The 16,843-nt window shown below is 28.3% G+C and overlaps 1 protein-coding gene across 1 annotated transcript in view; it reads right to left on the bottom strand.

Annotated features, from left to right (window-relative positions):
- The window catches only part of LOC123292458 (cubilin-like), a 321,907-nt gene that overhangs the window by 24,421 nt on the left and 280,643 nt on the right, over positions 1-16,843 (bottom strand). Inside the window, exon 5 of the mRNA XM_044873126.1 lies at positions 4,117-4,294. Coding sequence (XP_044729061.1) covers positions 4,117-4,294 — 178 coding nt within the window. The remainder of the gene's footprint in view (positions 1-4,116; positions 4,295-16,843) is intronic.

The following is a 16,843-nucleotide window of genomic DNA, read 5'->3' as shown; positions in this document are numbered from 1 at the left end:
AGAAAGGCCAATTTGTGGTACTGCAAGATAGATATGGTCAGAGAACAATCGTGGGCGTACCGAAGATCTCCTCTCACTTCAAAAGGTCTTTGTAAGCCAAACCAATGCAGCTATCACAAGACAATAGACGGTAGGCACGCTGAATGATTGGGCCAACCTTTGCCTAACGATTATTGCAGCAGCTGTCACAGTAAGAAGGAGGAAGCGATGCCTCATCTTCTCCGTCGCTGTCCAGTACTTGCAACGAGAGGGTTGACTCTTCTGAGTCAGCCTTTCTTTGACTACTCAATTTTTTTGTTATCACAACGGACTAAATGGTGTAGGTGTGTTTCACTCCAGCGTACGGGCACGTCCCCACGTACGGGCTTGTACGCACGATGCTCGTACTAGCGACTTGTTAGCCCTTGCAAGATGTGACCGTATGCATAAAAAATATAAAAAATCCATTGAAAAGTTTCCCAAAAATCATCAAAAATGACTGCTATTTTAGACTCCTTAGATTTAAGGAAATAAATTTAAAAAGAATATTAATACTGCTCGTCTTTAGTTACTTTGTGCCCGTACTACTAGTTAGATTTGGCTACGGACTTACACTCCAGGATAGCCACTCTAACCTAACCTAACCTAGAAAAATTAACTCTTCTTTGTGTTGAGTAAATTGTAATTATTTACACTGTACAATTACAATAAATAAATACTATAAAAATATTACATAATATGATTACTTCCATAAATTACTGAATTTCATAATTATGAAAGCGGTTGGTAAAAATATTTTAAAATAAGTCTTTCTTTGCTACGATCTTTTTACAGGAAAATAAGCCTAGATGAATACTCGACGTTAAAATCTTCTTGGAATGGCGAATGACTTAACAAATGTGCTTTTAGTTACGTGGAATCGATAGCTACTGTTTGTCTATATACGGTAGGTTTGCATAGATATCACACGCGCTTCATATACCTTAATTATGCTGGTAGACAAAACTTCCGGTCGATGCGTGTTATGCATAACTCGATATATATTACTAACCATTGTATTGTACTGCATACAAATCTGTTGTTTGGTTAAAATTTTATAGAGTAATAAAAGGAGCCAAAACTTATAGAATAGGATGCAGTAAGACCTTTCTGCCCTTTACATAATTAGGCTTAGAGTAGCTAATTTGTTGGATTAGAATCAATTTTTTGATATATTTGTGTTAAAAGACTTATTTAAAAAATATTAAATTCTACAATTACATATAATGGTAAATACTTATATTTACATGCATGCGATTTTTTATTTATTTATTTATTTATTTAATTTTAATATTAATTAAAAAAACAAAAACATATTATTTGTTTGTGATTTTGTTTCAAGTAATAGGGAATATTAATGTAATTTTTTTATATTTTTAATTCATTGTTTACACCGTTATAACAAAGTAAAAATTATAAATACTGTTTAAAAATGCTTTAATTAAGTGTAAAAAAATATTTAAAATACAGAATAATTTTGAGATGTTTAAACGCAGTCTTTGGCGCTCTGTGTTGATGACGTTAATATGCGACCTGCCAATTGGTGGCAGTTAAATAATTTACACTTTAAGAAATGAATTTACAACACAGAATTTAAACTCGTTACTATTAAGTTTTCTAATAAAAAGCCGTAGAATAGTATAATTTAATGAAATACCATATAAAATGTAAGTAATTAATACCATACAGTATGTCAATAAAAATGACAAGCCATATACTATGACGTTATGGCTGTTTTAAAATTTGAATTTACGTTTTTGAATTTTGAATTTCTCTCACTGAATTGGCATTCTTACTAATTAATTTTAAGTAATTTAAAAGATTTAATTACTAAAATAAATAATGGTTTAGTTGAAATGTCCAATCATTAAAGTTACGGGGGAAAAAATATTTGAACCAAATTTAAATTTCATGAATATTCCCTTTTTATGAAACGTCTAATCAAAACTGGCTTCATAAAATTCATTCAAATACGATTTGGAAAACATAATAGCCCGTTCATGTGAGATTACGCGGTACAAGTCCATCCTTAACTGATTTTGACTTGTTTCTACCAATTCGTTAAGAAGCCTATTGATTGTCATTAGCCCTAATGATTTTCAAGGACTTGCGAAAAAAATATTAGTTGGTGACGACGAAATTTTTGTTATTAATAAATATTTTTTAGTCTTTACAGTTGAAATATATTCCATTCGGGTTGTCAATTTTGGTTTCCCAGAAGCTTTATAGAATTATTCTGTTGATTTGTTTTATGTTTTATCCATTATATAAGATGTTTTTGTTTTAAGATGATAATAATATTTTTGTTTAAGTCAATTTAAAGTTTAATAAATTTGTTTACATCAGAAAATTATGTTTTTTGTACTAAATTCACGAAATAATGAAATTGATTTGTAAGATTTCAATATTTCGATTCATATGGATTTTAAATTATGGATAAATTGAAAGTGATTAAAAATACATATAAATCTGCGACCAATAACTAAGAATATTATGATCTCTATCGCAATTTTTAAAAATTCTAACATAATAATCTGATATGAAATGGTAAATGTAAATAAATATATATATTTTAATTAGTTTTGTTATCAATTAAGTATTAATTTTTATATTTTTTATATAAATTTGTATGCAATATTTTTATTTAATTTCTAAACATCGATATTCAATATCAAATAATACAAATTGTCACAAAAATGTATAATTTAAAAGTTAAATTTAGAACGTTAATCATTAAATAGGTATTTTGAATCGGTCTCTAAAATTTTTGAGAAAAAATAGCCTCATATACCATGTTTTAATCAGTATATAGAGGTATTATGTTTTTCATAAATATTTTAGATTGAAAAATCATCACGTAAGAAATTTCTTACTCATGTAAATAATGAAATACACCAAATTTAATTGTGACATATTTGTATTTAATTTAAAAAATAATGACATTTAAGCATATTTCCACATAATATAAAAAAAATTTACATGTATACAGGTTTCAGGGATAGAATTGATAAGAATAAAAAAAATTATATTATTAATTTTACAATTAAAAATCATTTTTATTAAAATCTCTTATGCCGAGTTACATCAATTTTTGGTCGGAAAGTAAGGAAGAAACAATATTTCTCAAACTTAGGGGATGCTCAGACAATAAAGAGGAATAATTATATTTCCAACACATTTTCCATGCAGTGTTTATCAAAATTATACGCTTAAAGTAATGAAAACCTTGAACAAGGCTCTGATTTCTAAAAATAGTCAAGATTAGTCTAGAAATAATCAGATCATGTAGTTGGTTACTTGAATTGAAAGTTGAATAAAATGGTCTCTATCAAATTGGGATTTAAAAAAAAAATTTTTTTCTTTTGTTTTGTTTCGTAAAAAAATTGCGTAACGTCATAATGTCAATTAATAATTGTATAAAGTGTATAATATTTAATTAACATTATTACGTCACAACGATATTTTACGATCATTGTTCTGGTCGGGTGTTTTCGTTTCTCTTTTAAAAAGTTCTTTTAAAACTGTTTGTAATTTTAAAATTATCATGAAAAAAAAAAAACAGTTTTGTTATAAAATATGTTCCATTTTTGTCAAAAAAAAAAAAAAAAAAAAATTGGTTCAAAATCCCAATTATTTCATTCAAGTTGCCACAGGATTTGATTTCTAAAACTATTTCTGGAATCTAGAACTATAACCAATTTGCTTATAAAGACTTAGGATGGACCGTATAAAAATTTCTTTTATTCCATTTTTTGTTCAATAATAATTAATAAAAAGTATTTAAAAAAAGAATTGACATCATTAATTTTTTTAAGAGTGTTTTGTTTCTTCTTTACTTCGGACCAATCGGCAATCTGATCAAAAATTTTGAATAAAGTAATTTAATTTTCTCGACGAACAAGGCTTTTTATAAAGAATAACTTTTTGTAGTAAAATTAATAATTTTTTTCTCTAGTCAATTCCTTCCGTAGACATTCTGTATAATAAATATTATTAAAAAATAAAATATATAAAATCAAATTATCTTTTTAAAATAACTTATTTAAAAAATAAATTGAATAATAAACGAAAAAAAAAATAAAATAAACGAATACTTACTCAGGTGGTGTACCACGAAGATTGAATGACGTAAAAGATAGGTCAACACGTTGCCCGGGGCCCGCCACAAATGTATATATACACTGTGTGGTGTGCCCCAGAGGATTGAAGAGTTTGGGCGCGTGAAATGTGCCCTCCAAAGGAGCCGCGCCCCGACTCACGAATGTCTGGTCACACTCTGTAAAAATTAGTTATAATTTAAAATATATTTAATTTTTTCACAAATTAAATAATTATTATATAGATAATTTTAATTGAAAAATATTTATAAAAATTAATTTCGTTTTGATATTCACTTTATATGAAGTAAAATGCTATTTCAACCACTTTTCCTTAGAAGGAAATGAAAAATAAATTTACTTGAGGGTAGTACTATCGGTAGAAGACTTTGTATTCAGAATTTAATGAAACTTGGCATAGTTGTCCATTATTATATCATAATTAACCAGTTAAATTTTTAGGGGCCTTCAGAGAACTTAAAAAAAAGATATTTTAACATTGATCCTTATGGGAAATCACAGATTTTATTTTATTATACAAAACTGGACATTCAGATTTTCAGTTCTCTGAAGGCCCCTGTTTTAACTGTTTAACTATGATATAACAATGGACAACTATGCCAAGTTTGATTAAATTCTGAATGCAAAAAGTCTATTAGCGATAGTACTACCTTAAAGGAAAATAGGATATTTATACTATTATTTGGAGCACTTGTGATTTTAGTTCATATAAAATAATTTTAATTTCAATTAATCAAAATTTTTTGTCAATATCTAAATAAAGTCAGTTGGAGTTCAAATTTTATTTATTTTGTTTAAAATAAAACTCCTTGGGAGGAAATTAATTAAAGAATTATTTTGAAATTCAATTTTTTAAATATTTTATTTAAATAATCATGTCATGTCATATAGATTCAAATATGACCATTATCAAATTATCTCAGTTTAATAATGATAGTATAAATTGAAGCATGTCATGATTATTTTTACAAAATGTATAAATAATGGGATTGATTGATTGATTGAATTAAAAGATTTGATTAATTGAATTTTTAAGTTTTCAAAAATATTTGAAAATAAAACTATATCTATAAGTTTGAAATAATTTAGTCTTAAAATCCGAAAATAATTAATAAATTGCGTAAAAAGTTTAACTTTATTTAAATAGAAATTTAATTACACATTATGTTCAGCAAGAAATACAAATTTACATGAGATTATTCAAATTTTCTTGCTGATAATTTAAATTTACATGAGAAAACTAAATTCTTCTTCAATCGTTGTTATATTTGAGTTTTATCACTCAACTTCAGATTCAAAGTACAAACCGATTTTTATGAGTTCCTATGGATTTGTAAATCGTATCCGATAAATTTTTTTTATGGTCTGGGACAAATGAATGTGTTTTGTTTTCGGCGTAGGATAGTCCACAAAAGAGGTTATTTGGTTGAATAATAATTTTTTCGGTACGGAATTTTGTAAATGAACGCTTTCTGTCTACGTTAAGTGTACGTTCCTGATACTACATTGAAATTCTAGATGATAAATCAAATGGAAATCCTTAACAAATAAATTTAGTGAAAAAAATTATGCTGATAACATTTTTACTGATTTTTTCACGAATGTTATAAAAATAAATAAAAATTTATCACTCTACTAAAAATAATGACTATTTTAATGGATTTTTATACTTTGATAAATCAGTTGTACCTACTTATTTTCAGGATTTTAAGACATCAAAATTTTCTGTTTTAAAATAGATAATAAAAATTAATGAAACATAAAAGTATATAAAATGCTCTCAACATGCATTCAAAAATATATCATAAAACTTGAAAGTGAAAAATTGTCCATGGAAACAACAAGCACAATATAAAGGATAGTTATCAAAAAAGTGTTATGAAAATTTGATTGATTGTTCGGTGCAATATATACGTAACTAATAGGTAAAAAAAGGAAAACCGTGTGTTAACATATTTTTTTTTTCATTCTATATTAAACCAATCAAAAAAAGTACAAACAATTGATTTTTAATAAGGAAGTGATTTTTTGTAAAAATGCCAATATTATTATGCCAATCCATAAAATTAAAATACAATAAAAATTTTTTTTTGTTTTTTAATATTAATTTTTCAGTAAAAATAAAATATATATGTATTTTTATAAACGCGAAAATGTCTTGTTTCTTTTCCGTTAAAAAAATAAAATCTCGTTTTGGAAAATATATTATCCAGTGGTAGTTTTAATTTACTTGGTCGAATTCTACTCTTTTAAACTTTGATATTTATCTACGTATTTTTCTTACTAAATTAAAAAATGTCGAAATATATTCAGAAATAGATGTCAATTAAATAATAACTTTACTGTATTTATTTTAAAATAGAAGGTTTGTGGTTTGAAGTCTTTTGGTGATACTTTTCTGACATGCAAATATTTCTTTAAAATTAGACATGCGTTTTTTTTTTACTCCTTGGGCTTTTTTTTTGTAATATAAAAATTAATTTTTGATGTTGAAAAATATGTATAAAGTAAAATTTCTTTTGTATATTATATACCAATTCAACGTTTGTCAAAATATATATATATATATACAGATTTGAATAACATGCATTGTCTTGGTTCGACATTTGTTGTATAGGATATATAAAATACTAAATGCCATAATCAGCAAATTGTTCTTCGTGTAATATGGTTTAAATTTTCACCAAAAGACTTTAAAAGCGTTGATAATACTTAACTATGTTCGCGGTAGTCGTTGAAATAATCAAAAACTTATTGACAATTCGCTTAGTGCAAAAGGGTATGTGGTATTTATTTAATGCCGCCTCACGGAAATATTTACACGAGTATATGGATAATTTTCAATGTTTACGTATTTTATTTTCATATAATAATCCAGAAACCTTTGGCTTGAGATATTCGAAATGTAGAAAGTATTAAAATGTTTTATCTGTGTTCGAAATATGCCGAAACATACGTTTCCTATTGTGGCCAGTTATTAAAAGCAGTCAATTCAACAATTTTTTTTTGTTTTCTTCCCGAAAAAAAAGGTCTAAGATTTTATATTCTCGCTTTCTTGCTTCCATTTTACATTCTGCAAGGTACAGTTCCCTTTTTCATTTTTCCAACTTAAACACAAATACTTGCCTTGCTTTTTTACAAATCAGGTCATTATTTCTATTCTTTAAAAAGTAGGCAAAATCGTAACTGTTTCGAGAATTTCTCATTATGTTAGCCAAATAGAAGTATTTTTCAATCCTCATCAAGATTCCTCTAAAAAAATTTCTACGGAATCGCAATATAGCAACCTTAGTATTAATATATCTCATACCTTTCTTATTTTCAATTATCAATGAGATAGGGCAAATTCTATACCGATTATGAATTTCCTTTTTTTCCCATAGCAATATTTAAATTTGTTTTCGAAAATACCACATGATTTTTAGATATTTGCTTAAATTTATTAATTTATTAAATTTCTTCTACTACGAACATAGTTAATAGTTTTTGTTTCTTCAAAAACTAATTAGAAATAAATTAATAAAGTATTTATTTGCCAAAATATGATAAATAAATTAAAATTAAATACAATGAAAAAAATTAATCTGAATGTATTAATTAATAAAAAAAACTATATATATTACATAATATTAATTATTAAAATAAAAAGAGCCGAAATTATTATTATTTTATAATAATTATGTATTATAATAAATGTATATAGATATATAGAATAGCATGATAATATTGTATTACATATATATCAACATACTTGGAGATTTCGTGGGCGTAGGACAAAAGGGCGCTAGGGGCGCGGGACTGCTAGTTGTGCCCTCGGCGTCGGGCGCCTCGTAGTATGCTGCTACACAGGCATATTTTATATATCATAATGATAATAATAATATACATACATATATATTTGTAAATAAAATGTTATTTTTTTAAGAAAAGGCATTTTAATTTTTTAAATACTTCGTTTTTGTGTTCATTATCTCATGATATAAATATAATATATCTTATGATATATAAACACACGCTGACATGAAACAACTTTACAACTTAATTGAACAATAAAGTCGTATAAGGTACAATTTAATAAGAACGAAGTGAAAAATGACACATCGATACAAAAATTCGATAAAATGTAGGGGTTTAATGGTACGATGTTAACCACAAGACAAGGTCCCATCCGATGATCTTCTTTCACTTCGCTATTATTTTTAAAAAGGCATTTTATATAATTAGGCAGCCGTTTTCTTTTAGACGAAACTTATTTTTATTGAAAGTGAATATAAGTTATCGCTCAACAAAGAGTTACACCATCAAGAGTTCGATAAATATTAAATTACTAAATGATTTTTTCAAAATTGTTTTATAAAATGCCTTTACTTGAAAAAAACTTAAAACTTTTAATGAAATAAACTTGTAATAAACTGTATTTGGTTTTCAAAACATTGCACCGTTTACAGTTTAAATTTTTTGTAAAGATCCATTTATTTATTCGCAGATTAACTTGATTTAATTCGAATCAAAAGAATTTGGAAAATAATTTTTACAGAATATAACAAAAAATATGACTGCTGAAAGTTTTAGAAGCATATTTAATCAATAACTGGAAATCGAAAGTGTACAATGTTCGAGCTAGCGCAATTGATAACTTTTACATCTTTTACTATAAATGCTGTGTCGTAAAAAAACTAAGGCGTTTTAGGCAACGAACAAAACTATGGTTTTTTAATGCAAATGAATTATTTTTGTTTAATAGCTATAACGATTAATGGAAAATCGCACGAGTTATGAAAATTGTTTTTGCAACCATTGATGTAATAATAATAATAATAATGGGGTTTAACCTCCGTTTCTCTGACATATACGCCTATAACAGAGGCCACCCACATCATTATTTGGTAATCTTTATTTATTTAACTTCATACATATTTAAAATTAAATTTTGATGTGGATGGATTCGGTTACTTCGTTCTTGGATTTCGGTAACTGCCGCTGCCTGGATTCGAACCCGCAACACTCTGTATATACAGTTGTAATGGAGGTCTATTTTTTGGCTTATTCAAGTTAGAGAGTAGTTGTATTTTATAAAAATGTTTCGTAGTTTTGGTCATTAGTCATTCATTGTTTAAAATTTTGTCATGCCCGATAGATAATGATTTCCAAAATACAAAATCTCTTACGAAAGAGATATTCAAAATAATTTTACATTTTTATAATGAAAATAAAACAGTTAACAATAACGAATGTAGAAATAAGAATCTAATACTTTTCTCAGAGCTTTCGATTAAAATTAAAAATTCAGAAATGAAATTGTTTTGCTGTTAGTCAAACTGATAGTCTTTTTAGACATTATATAAATCATTTTTCTGCCAAGTATTGAAACTGTTTTCGAGGTATAAAGAATGAATTGAAACAGTCTATATTTTGTTACACTCTGCAAAGCTATGCATTACAGTTTATTATTTATTTATTTAAAAAGAAAGCATTTAAAAGCAATAATTGACCAAAAAAAAAAGAAAATTAAAAACTTTTCGTTAAAGCGTTATTTATTTTGCAAAACATAAATTATATGTATTTATTAAAATATGAAGAATAAAAATAAAAAATTATTACAAATAGTTACAACATGAATTTTCGATTTGATATTATGAAAAATAGTGAAATGATGATATAGAAATTATGAATGAAAGAAAATACGTGACAAGAAGGATTTACATTAATTAAAAAGAAATATTATAATATAGACGAGAATATCTGTATGAATTGGATAATATTTACAACGAACGAATTTTTAGTGCTAGGGCCAAGCGAAATGTTTGACAGTTATTTCAAAACGATCGAAAATTTGAGTGGCTGTTGGCAAAGTCGTTCCTAATAAGTTATTACAAAACTTTTATATTCGGAGTAGTTTTTCTTTCAAGGTGGGAAACTTAAAATTGATTAATATTGATTAGGAAGACATCCAAATAAGAAGATAATTGAATTACAAATGCAAAAATTAATTATTTGAAAAATAACAGTTTTAAGGTATCGAACAACGGGCAATTCGTTCTTTCGAGCATTAGATAAAAATATGTTTCCATTTTTTAATTCAAGTATCGTATACAGGGATAATCCAAGGAATTGTAAAGTGGACGAGCTGATCTTGAATGACAAAAGTTTTAAAAAGGCCAATCTTAAATGGAAGGACGCATTTGTAGTACTGCAATTCAGACATAGTTTGAATACATTCGTAAGCGTTTAAAAGATTGTTTCTCACTTCAAAGGCCCATTATAAGCAAACTCGTTGCGGCTTGTAAAGCATACTGGTAAGGCGACAGGCACGTTGGACGTTTGGGCCTACCAGTGCACCACGACTATTGCAGGAACTGTCACAGTGCACTATCAATGGATCATTTGAGTCGGCTTTTCTTTAACGTCCATCTCTAATCTGAAATTAGTTGATGAAACAGTACTCTTGCTGTTCTTAAACAGCCTCAAATGGAGTAATTACATAGAGTAGTGTGGTCGAGGATGGTTTAATCCACTTTTTGGTATGACAACGGACCCTATGGTCTAATTGTGTCTCACCCCCAGGATGGCTGCTCTAAGCTAACCTAACCTCCAATTAATTTTCTCATATAAATATCTTCTCTTTTATTGTCAACCAATTAAAAATTTCTTTGTCCACGAAAAATAAGTTCCTGGCTATGAAAATTTTCGTAGAGAAACAGTTACAGTACACATGACTTTGACAATAGTCACTTAAATTACCAGCCGAGCCGTTCTCAAAATACTCTTATTTTTCATTCTTGGCCGTAGAGCTAACTGATAAATCAATGAAAATGAATGAAAATACGTTGGATATTTTTTTATTTTTTTAGTGCAATCCTATGGGAAATTAAATACAGTATAGATTTTATTAGTCGTACTTATAAAAAAAATAAATGTTATACTACTAATAAGGTAAAGATATACTCTCGGTCGATAATCTATCACGTCATCAATATGTGGGAAGTGTTATAACATATGTGTATCATCTAGTTTGAGGGTATATGACGTATAAACATAAGAATAAACGTGAGAATTTGGGTCAGAAAATGTAATATTTTCAAGAGCTTATGTTCATTGATTCTGGTCTCTTATAGTTTTTTTAACGTTATTACATTATTTTTTAAAATTCGATTCGTTTTTTAAAGATATTTTTTCTATAATTTTTACTTAGTAATCGGAATTTTAGAATATTAAAAAGCTTTTTTCCTGGCTTATTGATGTGCTTGGTATGCGATTTGTGTCTCCTTTTTATAGTATGACATGAGATTTGTCGTTCGAGTTTGCAAATTATTTGATTTTGGTATACTAAAGAATTTCCGTATTAACTGTAGTAGTGATTTTATAGGTACTAATTTGGTTTTTCATTTGTGATGGATCAAGAAGCATTGATTAAAAACGTACTTGTAACATACAATTTATGTTTGATCCAATTGTATGATATCGACATTGGAAGAAAAAGCTGTACCCGAAAGTTCCAAACAGGTATAGGTAAGTATCCTTTTGTATAATCCAAGTTTGCTATTAAATGATAATGGAGATACTCGACCAAACAGATAATACCTACTGTCCCCAACTTAAGCAGTCTAAGTCTTAGGAGTGTTTAGTGATCAGCTTGCGAGACTTGAGTGACTTATTAGTGTTGTGCTTCACTGGCGGTCCGGCATATCGTTGTAGAAAGGTAATGGAGAATTCTGCTTTAATAATTCTATGGGCTCTGATAGCTAAAATACCTGTATTTTTGGACACAAATTCTGGTAGTAACATTTAGTGAAACCAGCAGGTTAGACATATATAGTAGATGAAGTATCAGTTCTAATACGCTACCGTGAAGGGCGCCTTTATGTATAACTAATTCGAAAGCTTGCGGTAGGCTTAAAATTATTTTTGTTTGTTTCAAAGATTTTGTTTATTAGCTTATCTACCTGACTTTATAAAGAAATCTAAATGTTGGGTAGCAATTAGTCACCTTTTGTCCTGTTCTAACGATGACATCTGTCTGTCCTGTTCCAACGATGATTCTGATGATAATTTTCATAAGATATGTTTGGAACGGATAGACCTGTACTTTTAATAAAACCTGTAGGTATAAAAGCTTAATAAATCATTGCTTAGAGTAAGCCCATGGAATTAATTTTAAATCTCTATTACTTTGAATCAAAAATATAAAAATTTTTATAGTTCGACTTTCAGACATATATAATTACACCAAAATATATTCCCAAATATGTATATAATATTATCAAAATTCGTTTTTATTTATTTTTTATTAGTTACATTAATTTAATGTACATTTCTAACCTTCCTACTCGTTTTCTGGACTTCTCTCTCTCCTCAAGTCATAAATTATGTTTATTAACTTTTTTTTTTGTATAGAAAAAATACAATTTTTATATTTGTAGGAAAAATTTATGATTGCAATTATCATGTATACGATTTAGCCAAATAACTTATTATTATCAATATAATTTATCAACAGTTTTATTTTTATTGTTCCGTAAATTTTGAACATTATTCATTAAAACTTTGTTCTACATGTATTTTTTCAAAGTTTTGTGATCACTTTCTATCTATACCCAGTTTCTACTGGCTCCAAAGTCGTATGTAGTAAACTCTTTTTAATAACCCTAAAATAATAAATAAAAAATTTTAAAGATTTTGTAGCCTTTAAGAAGTCCATTCCAGTTTTCCATTTCAGAAGTTCATTATGAAAGATTTTTAGTGAAAGGAACACTTAGAAAGACTGAAAATAGTTGAATGCATGTAATCAGATAGAATGATTATTGCAGTAGTGACTAATTGTCAACATACATAGGCTCTCAATGCAAGAGTAGAAAATGATGTAGCATTTGAAGAGAATAAGAAACATGAATATATATATGTACAACCCGCATCCTCGGAAACCCCTATAAGTAAGTCGAATATACTCAGAAACGTATAAATTTGTCATGGGATGACATATGACACATTATAATAGCCACCCTACATTAAAATAGAAATATACCGAGAAACAAGGAGACATGTAGCCTAGCAATATTAGTAGCAATATTACTAGCAATATTAATAAGAATCGTTTGGATATTGTAGATTCAAAGCTTCCATCGACCATCCAATGAAGCAATTACACAAAAAGGCCAACCCATCAGCCAAAGTAGGATTGATAGTACTTATAATTCTATATTTGATCAGATAAATGATTTCATAATTTTGTATATGATTAGATTTAACGCTATGAGCAGATTTTTAGATTTAAAGCTTTGAGCAGATTGAGCTTATTGGTTTCTGTGTGTTGGGCACAGCTATATAAAACTGTATATAATGAAAATTAGAAAGTATGTATCGGGTACAGAAATAAAAATCCTCTCTTCACTTCATTTTCGACAAATAAAAGTCGAGTAAGTAAGTATATACGACTTACACATGAAAAGAGAAGTAATAAGATTTGGTATTTTATAGATATTTGAAAGAGGTAGACATTTTTTAAAGCCTTAAAGCAAATAGAAATCTTCTATTAGTATTAGGTAAGCAAAAAGAAAAAGGGAAAATAGCTTGAATGACGAAAATAATATACGGAACTGTTCAAAAAATACTTTCTACTCTCTTCTATAGTTTAATATTCGTATATTTTTAAAGTGATGCGTCGGATATACGTTAAATTATAATATCAAGTGACTGTGTTTGTGCGTTATCCATTATTTCAGCGGTCTAGAAACAAAATCTAAGCAGGTGAAATTTCCGGTTATAACGATGTTCATAACTTTTCTACAACCGCAAAAAACACGATCAATCTGAAAAACACAGCTTCTCTTAAGTATCACTCTTTTGGAAAAAATCCGTATACTCACAACACCATATTTTCACTGCTATTATTTTATTATAATCCTTAAAGTCTATAAAATCAGCCATTGCATGGATATTCGTGATAAAAATTACTTCCTTCATCATCATTTACTCACCATGATGATGAACCAAAACCAGCATGCAGTTTTTTTGATTATATAGTAGCTTATACAAATTTGCCTATCCTGTTTAAAATCTCTGTGCACGCTATTGAGTACATGTACTGAAAGGCATATTTTATTTTATCGTTTGAATGAGGCTAAAATTCGGGCACATCACTAATATTAGTATGGTGATATCTATAAATATCTTTATAAAAAGAAACGTTAAAATACATTTTTTTTCTTATTCCTGTTTCATGTTCGTGTGTGTATATAGCATTGAGCTGAACTTAAGTGGTTTTATATCGCGTTCTTTCTGGGTATGTAGTATATATTTATGCATGTGTTTGTACGTGAGTATATGGATTAAGAGCCAGGCCAAAAAAATTCGTTGATTTTACTAAAGATTATTTGAAGATTGTTTATAGTAGTTGTGTACACACACATACTGCGGTCAGTCAAGCGAATGATAGAACGGGGATCAGATATATGCTATCGAAACTGTTATTTATATGCAATATACAAGCTGTATAACAATTTTCAGCGTAATATATTCATTTAAATACCACGGAAATCATAAATGAATCTTATTTATTTATTGTACAACAATAATTACTAACTGACCAGCTCTTCTAACATTTAGCTGACTGGCTGTCATAATTGTTATCTATATGCAATATACAATCTGTATAACAATTTTCAGCTTTAGTAAATTCATTTAGGTATCAGCTAAAGTAAATTCAACGAATTTTTTTTGGTCTGGCTCTTCCATTAATAAATTTGTTTCCTGTATGGAGAAAACATTATAGAAAGAAGAAGCATCAAGTAGTTATTTTGTAGTGTTACCAGTGCTATAGTATAGAAACTCCTTGTATCTGTTTCTTCCTGAATCCGTAGATAAAAAATTTAAGTATATATCTTATATAGATCCAATTTTTGATAAAGAAAATAGTGAAAGTAGTATAATATCACGAAAAAAGTCTCTATAATGCAGTATCTAACTTGTGGTCCAAATAATTACGATCTAAGTAATTTTCGTTTACTTTTATTTCATGAACCGATAAACTTTTTAAGAATTTAAATTGAAAAGAATTGGCCTAATGAAAGTAAATAATACCACCTTTCTCTAATATATAAAGAGCTATCAATACTAACAGAATGTTGCTAACGGGTAGTCATAGGCCGTATTCAGATGAATAATTCTCATTTTACGAATAGAATAGTGAAGTTACCCCTATTAGCTCAGTTGATAAAGACATAACCAATTCCGTCCGCGGTATGCTTATGGTAGCGGGTTCGATTCCTGCCGTCCCAACAAAATTAATTAAATTATAGTTGTGATAGGCGCTTATCTTTTGGTGTAGTGCACGGTATATGCACGAAGGAGGTGCACTCAGCCTCTGAAATTGAGGAGCTGATAAATGAAATTATCAGCGGAAGGGTGGTAAAACACATATATGGTATCACAACGGGCTCTATAGCAGAAGAGTGTCTTTCGTGGACAGCCAATATAACCCAACCTAACTTGTGACGTTTCAATTTCCTAATTAAACAAAGAGGAAACCATTCACTAGTGACGTCATACATGGATATTGCCACAGAAATTACATATAAAACTTTGTATTGCTAAAAGGAGATGGGCAACCTTCGAATGCTATAACTTCTTCGTTTTTTAATCAATTTTAATTTCACTTTCAAATTTTGTCATGCTATCAAGTCTAGATTTACATTTTTATGGATAATATGACCAATTCGTTATCAGGATTAACCCCTATTAGGAAAATAATTTATTAAAGGTAAAAGAAATGATCCTGCATTTGTATATAATTTCATTATGACGAGTATATCTTTGACGGTTGGATGAAAATTTGCAATTTAGCACTAAGACGAAATTTAATGGAAGATTGGTTCTATTCTATTCTTATCACGAGGTGATTGAATCATAATTGAAAAATTTTTCCATCCCAGATTTATCACTGTTTGATGATGTTTAAATGCTTATCTTTTCGATAGATGATCCCTTTCAGGTCAGACGGAGGTAGAGATTTAAGTCAATGTTAAGTGCGTATTTCTTTCATAGAAAACTTATATGCCCGTTTTGAGTGTACTCCCTGTCAACAAGATAAATGGAGAGATTTTATCCAATTCAATGTGGTCTTAAATGGTGTGGTTTTTGTACTGACCTAATCGAATTTCTATTATAACACACAACACCTTTAACATCTAACCACCATTAAATTCAGATGTTAACAGTTGTTAGTGATGCTTATTCATATCTCAAAAATAAATGAATACCTCCCACATTTTTTTTAATTATATTATCTTTTATGGTATGGATTACTAGCGATATGCTAGCGATACACTTGAAATAAAGGATAATTTGGCTATTGATAGAAGAAGGTATCGAATTTCGAAGACACTCTCTCCTTATAGATTTTACTGCTTTATTCTCAAGTCGTATGATTAATGAAATTATTCACATTATCGAGTGTAATAATGGAAATTTCCCTTTGGGTTCACAAAGCTTTATAATACCAAATAAAACATCTTGGAGACGATCCGAAATTCTACTCTTTTAGTGAGAAACGTTAGTGAATTATGGAGAAATTTTAAGCTCTCGACAAAAAGGGTTGCGCAATATGTTTGATGTGCCTGGAGTGTGGGACGGTAGCTACTAAATGCATTGACCACAGTTGTTTTACTTAGGTTGGTTCATCCGATGGTTTCAGGATTCGAAGGTACTGATTA

This window comes from Chrysoperla carnea, chromosome 2, assembly GCF_905475395.1.
Source record: "Chrysoperla carnea chromosome 2, inChrCarn1.1, whole genome shotgun sequence".
Classification (NCBI taxonomy): Eukaryota; Metazoa; Arthropoda; class Insecta; order Neuroptera; family Chrysopidae; genus Chrysoperla; species Chrysoperla carnea.
The sequence above is the reverse complement of the archived record's forward strand: the minus strand, read 5'-3'. Positions and strand labels throughout refer to the sequence as shown.